Source organism: Megascapheus bottae, chromosome 5, assembly GCF_031878675.1.
Source record: "Megascapheus bottae isolate mThoBot1 chromosome 5, mThoBot2.hap1, whole genome shotgun sequence".
Classification (NCBI taxonomy): Eukaryota; Metazoa; Chordata; class Mammalia; order Rodentia; family Geomyidae; genus Megascapheus; species Megascapheus bottae.
Genome location: NC_143513.1, coordinates 48026363 through 48038835, shown reverse-complemented (window position 1 = coordinate 48038835; position 12473 = coordinate 48026363). Strand labels below are relative to the sequence as shown.

General features: G+C 36.5%; 1 protein-coding gene across 10 annotated transcripts in view; it reads right to left on the bottom strand.

The window, feature by feature from the left end:
- Positions 1-12473, bottom strand: part of Cdk14 (cyclin dependent kinase 14) — a 468058-nt gene that overhangs the window by 357343 nt on the left and 98242 nt on the right. For all 10 annotated transcript variants that reach the window (XR_016535529.1, XR_016535528.1, XR_016535530.1 and 7 more), the window contains one exon: positions 4487-4732. Coding sequence is in view for 5 of the 10 variants with exons in the window: in XM_090333066.1 (XP_090189192.1) it covers positions 4487-4732 (246 nt within the window). In the remaining 5 variants the exon portion in view is untranslated. The remainder of the gene's footprint in view (positions 1-4486; positions 4733-12473) is intronic.

Below are 12473 nucleotides of genomic sequence, written 5' to 3'. Positions count from 1 at the left end.
ACCCCAAAATATGAGCAGGTGAGTCAGAGACCGAAACAAATAAAAATAAGGAACTGAAGGGAAAAAGAGATATTTTTAAGAATATATGAAAGAAAATATGTTTTACAGCTGGGCAGGGTGGCTCACGCCTATAGTTCTAGCTACTCTGGCGGCTGAGGTCTGAGGATCAAGGTTCAAAGCCAGCCCGGGCACGAAAGTCCTTGAGACTCTTATCTCCAATTAACCACTAGAAACTGGAAGTGGTGCTGGGGCTCCAGGGGTAGGGTGGTATCCTTAAGCTGAAGAGCTCAGGGACAATACCTAGGCCTAGAGTTCAAGCCCCACAATGAAAAAAAAAAAATATGGCTTCCAAATTTTCTCAATCAAAAATTAAAATCCATAGAAACATGAGATTATATATGATTTATTTCATTAAAAAGAATTTTAGTAAAATATTAAAAGCTTGTTGAAATTAAATAAATGATAAAATAATATTTGCTGAGGGCAAAAGAAATAAATTTTGAAATTGAAAAGACAAAGCTGGGCATTAGCTGTAATAAGAGCTACTTAAGATACAGAGACCTAATCACTACATTTCTCAGCCAGATAAATCCTCAAAACTCTTATGTCCACTTAACCAAAAAAAAAAATCAGAACTTAAATGGTACAGTAATATCCGGCAGCAAGAAAAAAAAAAGCCAACCAATATTTGAAAGTCCTAAGTTTAAGCCCCAATACTGGTACAAATAAAACACTGAAAAAATGTGTTTATTAGCAAGATATAGTTCCAACCAAGAATAACACTAAACTCCCAAGAGATACCACAAACAAAGGAAGTAGATAATCATGAAGGAAAGAACTGGGAATGAGAATGGTCTAGAGTTTCCAACAACAAAAACAACAACAAAAAAGTTTTGATAATGGCCATTCTAACTGGGGTAAGGTGTAAACTCAAAGTTGTTTTAATTTGCATGTCGAGCATTTCTTCATGTTTTCGGCCATTCTTATTTCCTCTTCAGAGAAGTCTCTCTTTAAGGCTTTAGCCCACCTTTTAATTGGAATGTTGTTTCTTTGAGGATTTAATTTTGAGAGATTCAATTTTTTTAGCTGTTGATATGTTTTAGATATGAGGCCTTTGTCTGTTGTATGGTCAGTGAAGATCTTCTCCTACTTTGTGGACTTTCTATTTAACTTACTTGCTATGTCCTATGCCATACAGAAGCTCTGCAGTTTAATGCCAGTCCCATTTGTCCAAACTTTCTTTAATTTGATGTGTTTCTGGGCCTTTATTAAGAAAGTTTCCAAGTGTGTCTCCTATTTCCGTAAAATATTTAGGGTATCTGTTTTTATCCCAAGGTCTTTGATACATATGGAGTTGATAGGAATTACTTTTCTATAGTAGATCATATGCCCAGCCAGACTACCCAAAATAGGAAAAACATTAGACATTCATGTAAAGAAAAATACTGGAAAATGTGCTGCCAAAAAATGGTAAGAGGCGGCTGCGGTGGCTCACAACTGTAATCCTAGCTACTCAGGGGGCTGAGATCTGAGGATCATGGTTCAGAGCCAGCTCAGGCACGAAAATCTGAGAGACTCTTACTCCAATTAACCACCAGAAAACCAGAAGTGGCACCGTGGCTCAAGCGGTAGAATGCTAACCTTGAACTGAAGAGCTCAGGGACAGCGCCCAGGGCCAGAGTTCAAGCTCCATGACTCACAAAAAAAGGGAAAGGAGGGTAAATAAAACAAGAACAAGATAACTAGTAACCCAGAGAAGCAAAAACCCCTAGAAGCTAGTGATGGTAAACAGAAAAGCTCCTGGCTAAACTCTTGGAGATTAATCAAGAATAATGAAGAAGTGCAAATGCAGCTTGGTGAGGTAGGTGGTGGGAAACTGATAATTAATGATTTGGATTAGGACTCCACTTGTAAATAAAATTATACTAATTATATTAACAATGAGAAAATGAATACCATTACAACCAGGAAATTTTCATAGCTCACTATTAATCAAAAAGCTGCACATAAATTATTTCAAGATAAAAAGGAAAACACACCTTGAAACAGAAACATTATAGAAAAATTCATCTATGTGTTCTTTTATTGTCCTATCCCGTAAGTCACTAATTGTATCTAATGTCTGTTTTCTCCCCAGACTTCTGTCTAGATCTTGTCTTTTCAGGGCCTGCAGAACATGCCCTGTGAGAGAATTTACTCCAACATTTACTGTTCAAAGCAGGAAAGAGCTTCTATAGTCATTTCTGAGATGTTCCAGAAGAGTAGCCACTATTCTCTCAATACCATTGGTCTTTTCAGAGTCTAAACATATTCACTCACACACAAGAGCCATCCAGGTCTCTTCCAAATTTCCACTAGCATCCTAAGAACAACCATAGATCTGCCACTATGTATCTGAAGGCAGTTGAGGATTCTCAAGTTTCTACAGGAGTCATGCACCCAGAGTCTTATCTAAGCTTGATCTCTCACATTTTCCAATACTACTTCTTTAAACTGACTGTAGTTTGTTTGTTCACTCCCATTATATGTTCTAGAGATACTTTGTTGTCTGCCATTATTAGAGATAGTATCCACTGGCTTTGATTTTATTAGACTATCTTCTCTAACTATATGCCACTAGTATCTTCCCAGTATCCTTCATTATTTTATCTTTTAAATTAATTTCAAATACGAGTACAATAAAACTTAACTTTAAAAAGAAAAATTTAAACACATCAGACAGATGAGCCTCAATTTTCTTTACAGTGTTTTTTAACTAAAGCATTAGTAAAGTTTTAATATGAAGATCAAAATACTATAGCTACCATTTATAATATGACCCATCCAATGACTTGTACAACTATATGACTTCCAGCAGTAATAAGAACACTTAGACCCACATAGTGGCTTCTAAATATTATTCCTCAATGGAAAGAATAAGAATCCCTCCCCTCGTGTCCCTCGTGTCCCTCGTGTCCCTCCCCTCTCTCTCTCTCTCTCTCTCTCTCTCTCTCTCTCTCTCTCTCTCTCTCTCTCTCTCTCTCTCTCTCTCTCTCTCTAAAAAGGGAGAGAGAGAGAGAATATCTCATGCTTAGTTTCTTAGTTTTTGCCCCATAAAATTTAAAACTTAAAATTTGGAAATGGAATGTGTTTCACAGCAAAATAACCAAATCTCCTTTTACCTTTTGAACTCCTAATGCAAGTCAAAAGGTTCTTTTTTTCATATATTTTTTATTGTAATTAATAGAAGGGTTACATGATATTTGCCAGATAGATGGTGCATTAATTCCCACACATTGATACCCTTTCACATGTCTTGGTCCCCATTTCCCTCCCCCTACCCCCACCCCTCATCTTTAGTGTAGATTAAATCCAAAAACAAACAAACAAACTTAATTTAGTGGCAAGGCTCAAATGGTAGCATACCCTGCCTATTAAATATGATGCCATAAGTTCAAACACTAGTATCTCTTCTCACAAAGTAAAATAGTAAAAGTTAAAAAAGATATTTTTATAGTGTTAAGTCCAAGCCAGATCTGCCAACAAACATTCAGAAATCACTGTGCACTCTTTTACAAAGTGAATATCTGTGCTCCCAAAACTCATGTGGAAAACAATCCCTAAACTAACAGTATACGGAGGGGGTTTTCTGAAAGGTAATTATGTCATGAAGGTAGAGTTCTCCTGAACAGAATCCCTGTCCTTATGAGACATGAAAAACATCATCTTTTATCTATTCCTCTATCTATGCATCCAATAATCTATTTTCTATCTTCCACATGAAAATAATGGAAGAATTCCCTTACCAGACAATAGATATTCCATTTTCAATAAACTTCACCTTGGAATTTCCAGCAGTGAGAAAAAAACTTCTGTTGTAAAATCACCCAATCTCTGCTATTCTGTTACCATGGCCCAAATTAAGACTTCCAATGTCAAAAGAAAAGAATGGCTTGATTTAGAGTAAGGAATTTCTCTAGGAAGATCAAATTCAATGTCAACATCTTAAGTTTCAGAATACTACCATTGGAAATAAACTGCAAAACTGTGATGTGAAAGGGTACCAATGTATGTGAATTAATGCACCTTCTATCTGGCAAATATCATGTAACCCTTTTATTAAATGTCAACACTGAAAAAAAATGTGAGTTTGCCAATTTCAAAACTGTTCACAAACACAGTGAAAGTTCAAGTACCTCTTCAAGAGTCTGAAATGCAAAGGAGCTTTCGTTATAAATCATTCTGACTAAAACCAAGGGAGAAAGAATTATTCCAAACATAAATTGACTCATTAATTTCCTTGCTGGTTGCTTACATGTCAAGTCTCCACATCTATTTTGCTCACTTTCCTTTCCTCTCTCTGTTTTTTCAAGACATTTAACCACCCTGGGAGAAAATGCATAAAAACTCATAACAGCACCTGCCATCTTCTCACACAGTAAGTTACTATTATAAGAAGGCTAGCCCTTCTGTTTCCCCAGTAATAAATAAAAGGGACTTCACTCACCGAGCTGGGGCTGGAATGCCGTCTAACTTTAGGCGATTCTTTGCCAGCGGAAGAGGACTTAAAATTAATGCAAGCATTGTTCTCAGAATGCACCCTTTTTACTTGATTAGCTGGTTTCTCAAATGGGTCAAAAGTGCTCTGTGTCCTCTGAACTCTGACTTTTTTATCCTCAGGAATTGTATCCAGATGTTTGATCACTGAGTCCATTCCCTGGCAGTTCCGTGTAGACATCTTTGTGACACATATCTAGAAAAATAAAAGATACCTAAATTCAGAATTTCACACTGAAAGAAACACAAATATCATTAACCATGCTGACATTTTAGATAAAGGGGCTCATTTCAGCTTTAGGAAATATCCAAGAAGCTCAGGAAATACCACTAGGAAAGCTATCAATAATCATTATTAAATATGCTTTATTACAGTATTTATAAAAGACTAAATTACTATCCTTTAAACAGGAAGCTCACAGTATACTATTAGCAAACATATAGATTTTGGACCCATTACACATATATTTTATCATCTTATTCTAAATGTAGACTTCTGAAGCATTAATTTTAGTTTTTAAAAACTGTTGGGCTGCATCAAATGGACAGTTATTGATGGGTGATCACAAAAGCAGTCACCCCACGCTAGAAAATGATACTGTTTTGTTTAAAAGACTTAATCTAGGCCAGGAGGTTAGCCTAGTGGTACAGTGCTTGCCTAGAATGCACAAAGACCCAGATACAATTCCTCGGTACTACCTACATAAAAAAAAGCCAGAAATGGTGCTGTAGCTCAAGTGAAAAAGCCTAAGGACAGTGCCCAGGCCCTGAGTTCAAGGCCCAGGACTGGCAAAAAAAAATTTTTAAGACTTACATCTAAACAGAAAGAGAAATGCCCCGAGTACACTTCCACATTGGAATCATAATACTTAGATTAATAATACTTTGATTGGAATAATGTCTCTAGGGGTTAGAGACATTAAAGAAAGATATTTGTGCTTTGTCTTTTCAGTTCTAAAGCTGACAGATAAAGGGGAATAGTACTATCATTAAAAACACTGAGTAGATAAGTTGAAGGGGGTAGTAAGAGGGAAAGTAGGAAAAAAACATGGGAAGGGGTAACAATGTTCAAGAGGTAATGTACCCAATACCTGATGAATGTAACTGCAACCACTCTATTCATCACACCAACAATAAAATAAAATTTTAAACAAACTAAAAACATGGAGTGATCTTCATTTCAAACTTTTGCCTTACTCCATTAGACCTGTCTTACTTCATGATATCTAGTCTGTTTCTACTTAGCCTGCTCCACTCATTTTTTTAGGCTCTGACTTTTGCTCCTATTTTTTACTTTATGTTTGAGTCCTTGATGCACATCCTCTAGAGATTCTTAAGCCTGAAGAATTCTAGTTCTCTAGCTTGTTCTTTATGTAAAGCTAGAGTCTGGATTTTAAAATGTCCCTGTATGGCCCATGGTAAAGGCCTGGTCCTCTGCCATCCCCTTCCAATGTGAGGTGGGGGCCTAGTGAGAAGAGCTGTATTCACTGGAGGTGTGTCCTTCTTCTGTCACTTTGCTTTATAGCCACAGATTTGCTCCACCAATGTGTTTCCCACCATGATGTTCTGTCTTGGCAGAGGGCCAAAACAAATGACCAAGACCAAACTGACCATACACTGAAATCTCTGAAACCATAAGCCCACATAAATTGGTACTACATCTAAGTCTTCATATATATTTTGTCAGTCAGAAAACTAACCAACCCAGTAATAATTATCCTCTCAAAAAAGAGAAAAAGACGTGTGTGTGTGTGTGTGTGTGTGTGTGTGTGTGGTTGTGTATTTTTTAACTTGAAACTTCCACCTCATATATACTATTGATTTTGGAAAACCAGACAATATTTAAGAAAAAAATCATTTTATAACATAAAAATGCCAAATAAATTTCTTGAAAATTCTATACTTTTATAGAAATACCATGATCTATATTTGCAAACTTTTTTCTTCCTAAGTAGTTCCAATATCTATCAATTGTAAAATATGTTGATATGCCATAGTAGTTTTCATTCAGAGTACCATGCTACAGGCCAAGTCTGTAGGCCACCTGCAGAATACATAAGACTCAATATCCTCTTTCCTAGCTTCCGTGCAAACTATATTTCTACATTATGTCACCTTTTTTCCTACAGTGCTTTACTTAGTGACCAGGGTTTGCTAAATTATTAAATTTCAATGATCATTCATTCTAGTAAGTAATTGTGGTAATTTTTTTTTCATTCTAAAAGAGCTAAAGCCAATACTCTGGTTTCTCTTCAGATCGTACAAATCTTTCACCTTTTACTAAAAAAGCTAAAATCAACTACATGGAAATTATTATCAAAAAAGTACAAACCTTGAGCCAGTGATAAACATGTATTTTAAAGGCTGCTGTCAGCTTCATATTGGCTCAAAAGAAGACCAAATGATCAAAGGAAAAGACTAGAAGACCAGCACTAAAACCATCAGCTTATAGTTACATAACATTTGACAAGAAGCCAAAACACATGGTGGGTAAAAAAGACTCTTCAATAATTGTGTTGGGAAAACTGGACATCCATACACAGACAACTAAAACTAAAACTTTGTCTATCACTATGCACCAATATCAACTTCAAGTGAATTGAAGACCTCAAAGTCAGACCTGAAATTCACAAACTACTGCAAGATGGAGTAGGAGAAACGAGGGAACAGAAAATAGGAGAGAGACTTGACAAATGGGATTGCATCAAAATAAAAACGTTTCTGCTCAGGAAAGGACATAGTTACTAACCTACAAAGACAGCCAACAGACTGGGAGAAGATCTTTACAAGCAATACATCTGGCAAAGGCCTAATATCAAAAATATACAAGGAGCTTCATGAAACTAATCCCTAAAACCCACAATAAATGAGCGAAGGAAAGACTTCTCAGATAAAGAAGGATGGCAAATAAACACATGAGGAAATGTTTATAAAGGAAATGCAGATCAAAACAACTATGAGATTCCATCTCATCCCCGTTAGATTGGTCAATATCAGCATTCACACACAATAAATGCTGGCAGAGATGTGGAGAAAAGGAACCTTACTGCACTGCTGGTGGTAATGTACATCCACTCTGGATAGTGATCTGGAGATTCCTCAAAAAACTAAACAATTTCCTTATGACCCAGCCATACCACTCTTGGGCATCTACCAGATTGTTACAAGCAAGGATACAATTAAGACACTTGCACATTCATGTTCAATGCTGCACTATTCACAACTATCAAGTGATGGGAACAGTCCAATGCCCTACAATAGATGAGTAGAGGAGTAGATCCAAAAACTATGGTACTTAGACACAATGGAATTTTATTCCATTAGAAAGTATGATATGATGTGATTTACAGGAAACGGATGGACCTAGAATAAATCATGTTAAGTGAAGTAAGCTAAGCTCTGAGAGACAAATGGTCCACATTTTCTCTCATATATGGAAGTTAGATCTAAAATTAAATTAGATATGATAACTTATATAGGACATACACAGCAAGACTAAAGGAGGATACTCTTAGGGGAGAAACACAAAAGCATAACTCTTCTGAACATTTAAAATACTATTTTATCGAAACAAATTCCAGGAAATGAAAACATGGGTTTTAAAATGCCCTTGATTTAAGCCAGGTGAGGTGGCTTATGCTTGTAATCCTAGCTACCCTAGAGGCTAAGATCTGAGGATAGTGGTTCAAAGCCAGCCTAGGCACCAAAGCCTGTAAAACTCTTATCTCATATTAACCACCAGAAAACTGAAAGTGACGCTTGGCTCAAGAGGCAAAGCAATAGCCTTGAGCTGAAGAGCTCAGGAACAATGCCTAGGCACAGATTCAAGTTCCACAAATGACAAAAAAAAATTTTTCCTTGTTTTGCAGAAGCAAAAAAGGATCACAGAAATGGAGGAAAGGTGAACAAATGCAGTCATGGTATTCAGCATATGCAAAATGAACTCGGCAACTTCTGGGCAGGGAACAGAGGGGAAAACTAGAGGAAAGTAAAGTCCAGTAATGACCACAAAAAGAATTACACTCATTACCTGACTTATGAAATGGTAACTCCTCCATATAATGGTTTAATAATAACCTCTCGGTATAATTCCTTAATAATAACAATAAAATTGTATCTTGCAAAAACTGTTATAATTTTCTATTTTGATAGAAAAACTTCTAAAATTATACCTAATACACCTCTTTTGCCTAAGAATAATCTCCACCTTTTGAATGTGTTTATAATGGGATGTACTATTTTTTGTAGTTAGGTCATAAGATAAATGAGAAATGACTTGGGTGGGCCCGATATAACTTGGTGAATTTTCTATAGCTAGTGGCAGAAATAGAAGTCAAAGAGATGTGATCAGGCTTTCCTGGAAGAAATAAAACATCTACACAATGAACTGTGTACCCAGCCACATGGCATAGGCAGATCTTTGCCTGACAATTTACAGGAAAATGGAGAACATGATCTTGCTTACATAAGAAAAAGTGCTGCTACCAACCAGGAATCTGCTAAGAGGATCTTGAGTCTCATATGAGAACTACAATCCCGGATAGGATCCTGATTTCAGCCAGTTGACAGCTCAAGCAAGAGACCAATGATGTCAAGCCCCTAACCTACCCAAACTGTGAAACAGTAAGCCAATGTGGTTGTGATACTACATCACACAGCAATAGAAAACAAACATACATTTTACTGAAGTTGTTTGAAGCAGTTTGATATTTGAAGAAAGCATTCCTAAAGAAAACTGCAGCATATACCACTTCCCAAATTTCCCATAGAGTATTGAATCTCAGAGAAAAGAATTAATGACATCACTGTGACCATATGGCTATATACTGAGAGCCCATGGCATACCCTAACTCCATCACTATGCTAAAGCTCATGAACAAATTCTCCACATAATTAAGTTGATACACAATTTATTCTGCTCTCTAGTCAGCGAGGTATGTGTGAACAGCACTGGTATTAGCATGCATCTTCATCCAGGTAAGTAATCTATACTTGAATTTTCCACAGAGGGCAAAGAAGCTGTTCTGGAAATGTTCCCAGTTTCCACTATTTGGGGAAAACTATGTAAATGTGATCTGATCATGTCTGTTAACTACAAGCAGAAAAGAAAGCAGAATCCAGGGCCTTCTTAAGGATCTGAAAAATGAGGACCTGTTGACCTTTGTAGCTTGTCTGGCCATTCACTTTCCTCATCCTCAGCAGAAAAAATGAGAGGTTTGATTCAGATAAACATCCAACAATGAGAAGGACGAGTAGTGCTGGTTCCTTGTAGAAAGATGCATTTTCTGGCAATTCTTAAAATAACATTATTGGTATACCCAGTGTGCAGGAAGAAAAGAGTGGGCACCTGGTCTCTGCTGGTATAGCTTACATACTAGCATACTACCCATTGCTTCTCTGTGAATCCTTCTATCAATCTGCTGGCAACCTAAATAAACTCTTCCCTTTCTCAAACATGATTTGTCTCCTTTTTTCCTCCAGGAAAAAAGGACAAAATGCTTATACTTGGTATAAATTAACTCTTGGTTAAAAAAAAAAGAAAAGAAATATAACTTCATATAAAAATCCAAGACAGAAACATGGCATGTCAAATTATTTTTTAAAAATATAGAAGGAAGCCAGGTGTGGTGACTCACGCCTGTAATCCTAGCTAATAGGAGGCTAAGATCTGAGGATCGTGGTTCATAGACAGCCCTGGCACTAAAGTCCTTGAGACTCTATCTCCAATTAACCACTAGAAAATGGGAAGTGTCTCTGTGACTTAGGGGTAGGGTAATAGCTTTGCGCTGAAGAGCTCAGGGACAGAGCCCTGGCCCAGAGTTCAAGTCCAACGAACAACAACAACAGCAACAACAACTAAAGATAGATAGATAGATAGATAGATAGATAGATAGATAGATAGATAGATAGATAGAGCCATCTCTAGCCAATATATAGTAATATTTTTGTTTATCCATTATTAACTTTCATGTTCATCCCTAGGGCAGGCGCAGATTTTGGTCTATGCTATAAGCTTCTTCTAAGTAAAAGGAACACTAAAAGTTAACAGTTTCTAGTTCACAGGACATAAAGCAGGCCGGGAGATCAGGGGAGATCTGGGAAACAACAAATATTATCGGAAAAATACAAACCTTTCAAAAACATCAAGGTGAACGCTAAGACATAGGACTCTAGCAAAAGAATCCTGCTGACAGTGATTATTGGATCATAATCAAGAAAAATAAATCTGTGGTCCAGTAGAACACATTATGGAAGACTATGAGTTTATCGTTGCTTCAAAAAGAAATTTATTATAAAGGGAAAGTGGCAAATGTAATATAAAATAATAAATAGGATATACAGATGTGTGTATATATATATATACATATATATAGTAGGTTTTAACACAGAAACGTAATAGTTGAATACTTCTAGACAAAGTAGATAACAGACTAGGGCATCACAACACATAGCTATGCTAAAACATGAGTAATGCTCCCTAAGCAACCTTTTTACGAAGTTCACATCTGTTTCTGAGACATCTGAGTACAAAGAAAATTTACTTTAAAAGCAGGTAAAGAAGGCTTTTTTTTTTTTTGGTTAGTCTTGGGGCTTGAACTCTGGGCCTTGGCACTACTGTCACTGAGCTCTTCAGATCAAAGATACCGCCCTACCCCTTGAGACACAGAGCCACTTTCGGTTTTCTAGTGGTTAACTGGAGATAAGAATCTCACAGACTTTAGTGCCCAGGCTGGCTTTGAACCACAACAGATCTCAGCCTCCTGAGTAGCTAGGATTACAGGCATAAGCCACTGGAGCCCAGTCATTTTAGAAAATAAGTTACTTTTCAATAACATATATGAAACTTAACCAGAAATTGAATTTGACTGGCAGCTGGTGACTGGAGTTATTAATATGGAAAAAAATCGACTAAGACTCCAATGCTCAAAACAAAAACACTAGGCTGTTCTGAGAACTCAGTGTTTTATCTACAATTCTAAGGATCACATGCATGCATGCATACACATACACACACACACACACACACACACACACACACACACTACTCTAATTAATTACTCTATTAGAAGTCATGTGAGTATATGTGTATGCCTGGGAAGGTATAAAATGCAATTAATGAAATTAATTCAGCCCATACTGTTGGTGTTTGGAAAGAGTTTAGTCATACAATTTCCAATAATATTTATTCATGTTTTGGGTGCTTAAAGTATCTGAAATATATTAAAATAATCACTCACATGGAATTTGTGTTTGAAATTAGGTAAATTAATTAAGTCAGTAATCAGTGCTTAAATAGAGGCTAATTTGTTTTTAAACCTACTCTTAGGAGCCACATATTTTATGAGCATATGGGTACTTGGCTAAGTACAAGAGCCACAAGCAGTACCTGTTCCAAGTCCATGTGGCCTCCAATGTCCCACATATCTTCAGCTCTCATTGTCTTTCAAAAATTGTCTGTGGTCTCAGTTTGAAAAACATTCCTTCCACAAGCTGACATCAAAAGTTACCTTCACCTAGAAATCCTGGCTAATTAATTCCCCCTCCAGTCAGTCAACTCCTTATTGAGAATCACCTCAATTAATGAATTTAGTCTTCTGCAATGTTTTTTACAACTTAAATTATCATTATTCCTTTTAATAGCAATTTCAAGAACTTTATTATTGTTTCTACAATACAATGAATGTGCTCTTCAGTCTTTAAATAGCCCCAAAGAGCAATGCTGCCTTCAACTCTCCTCAGGAAGAGTCTAGTAAAGTTTTGTTGACTAACTCATGAAAAGTTAAGAGGCTTCTCCAGTTTAAAAAAAAAGAACCTTGGTACTCTACCCAAAGCCCATCATGGTAAACAGCTATTATCACCTCTTGTGTAAACAAGGCATTCCAATATTAATGCACATTAAGGATATGCTTTCTTTCTCCAGGACTGTATTTTGTACA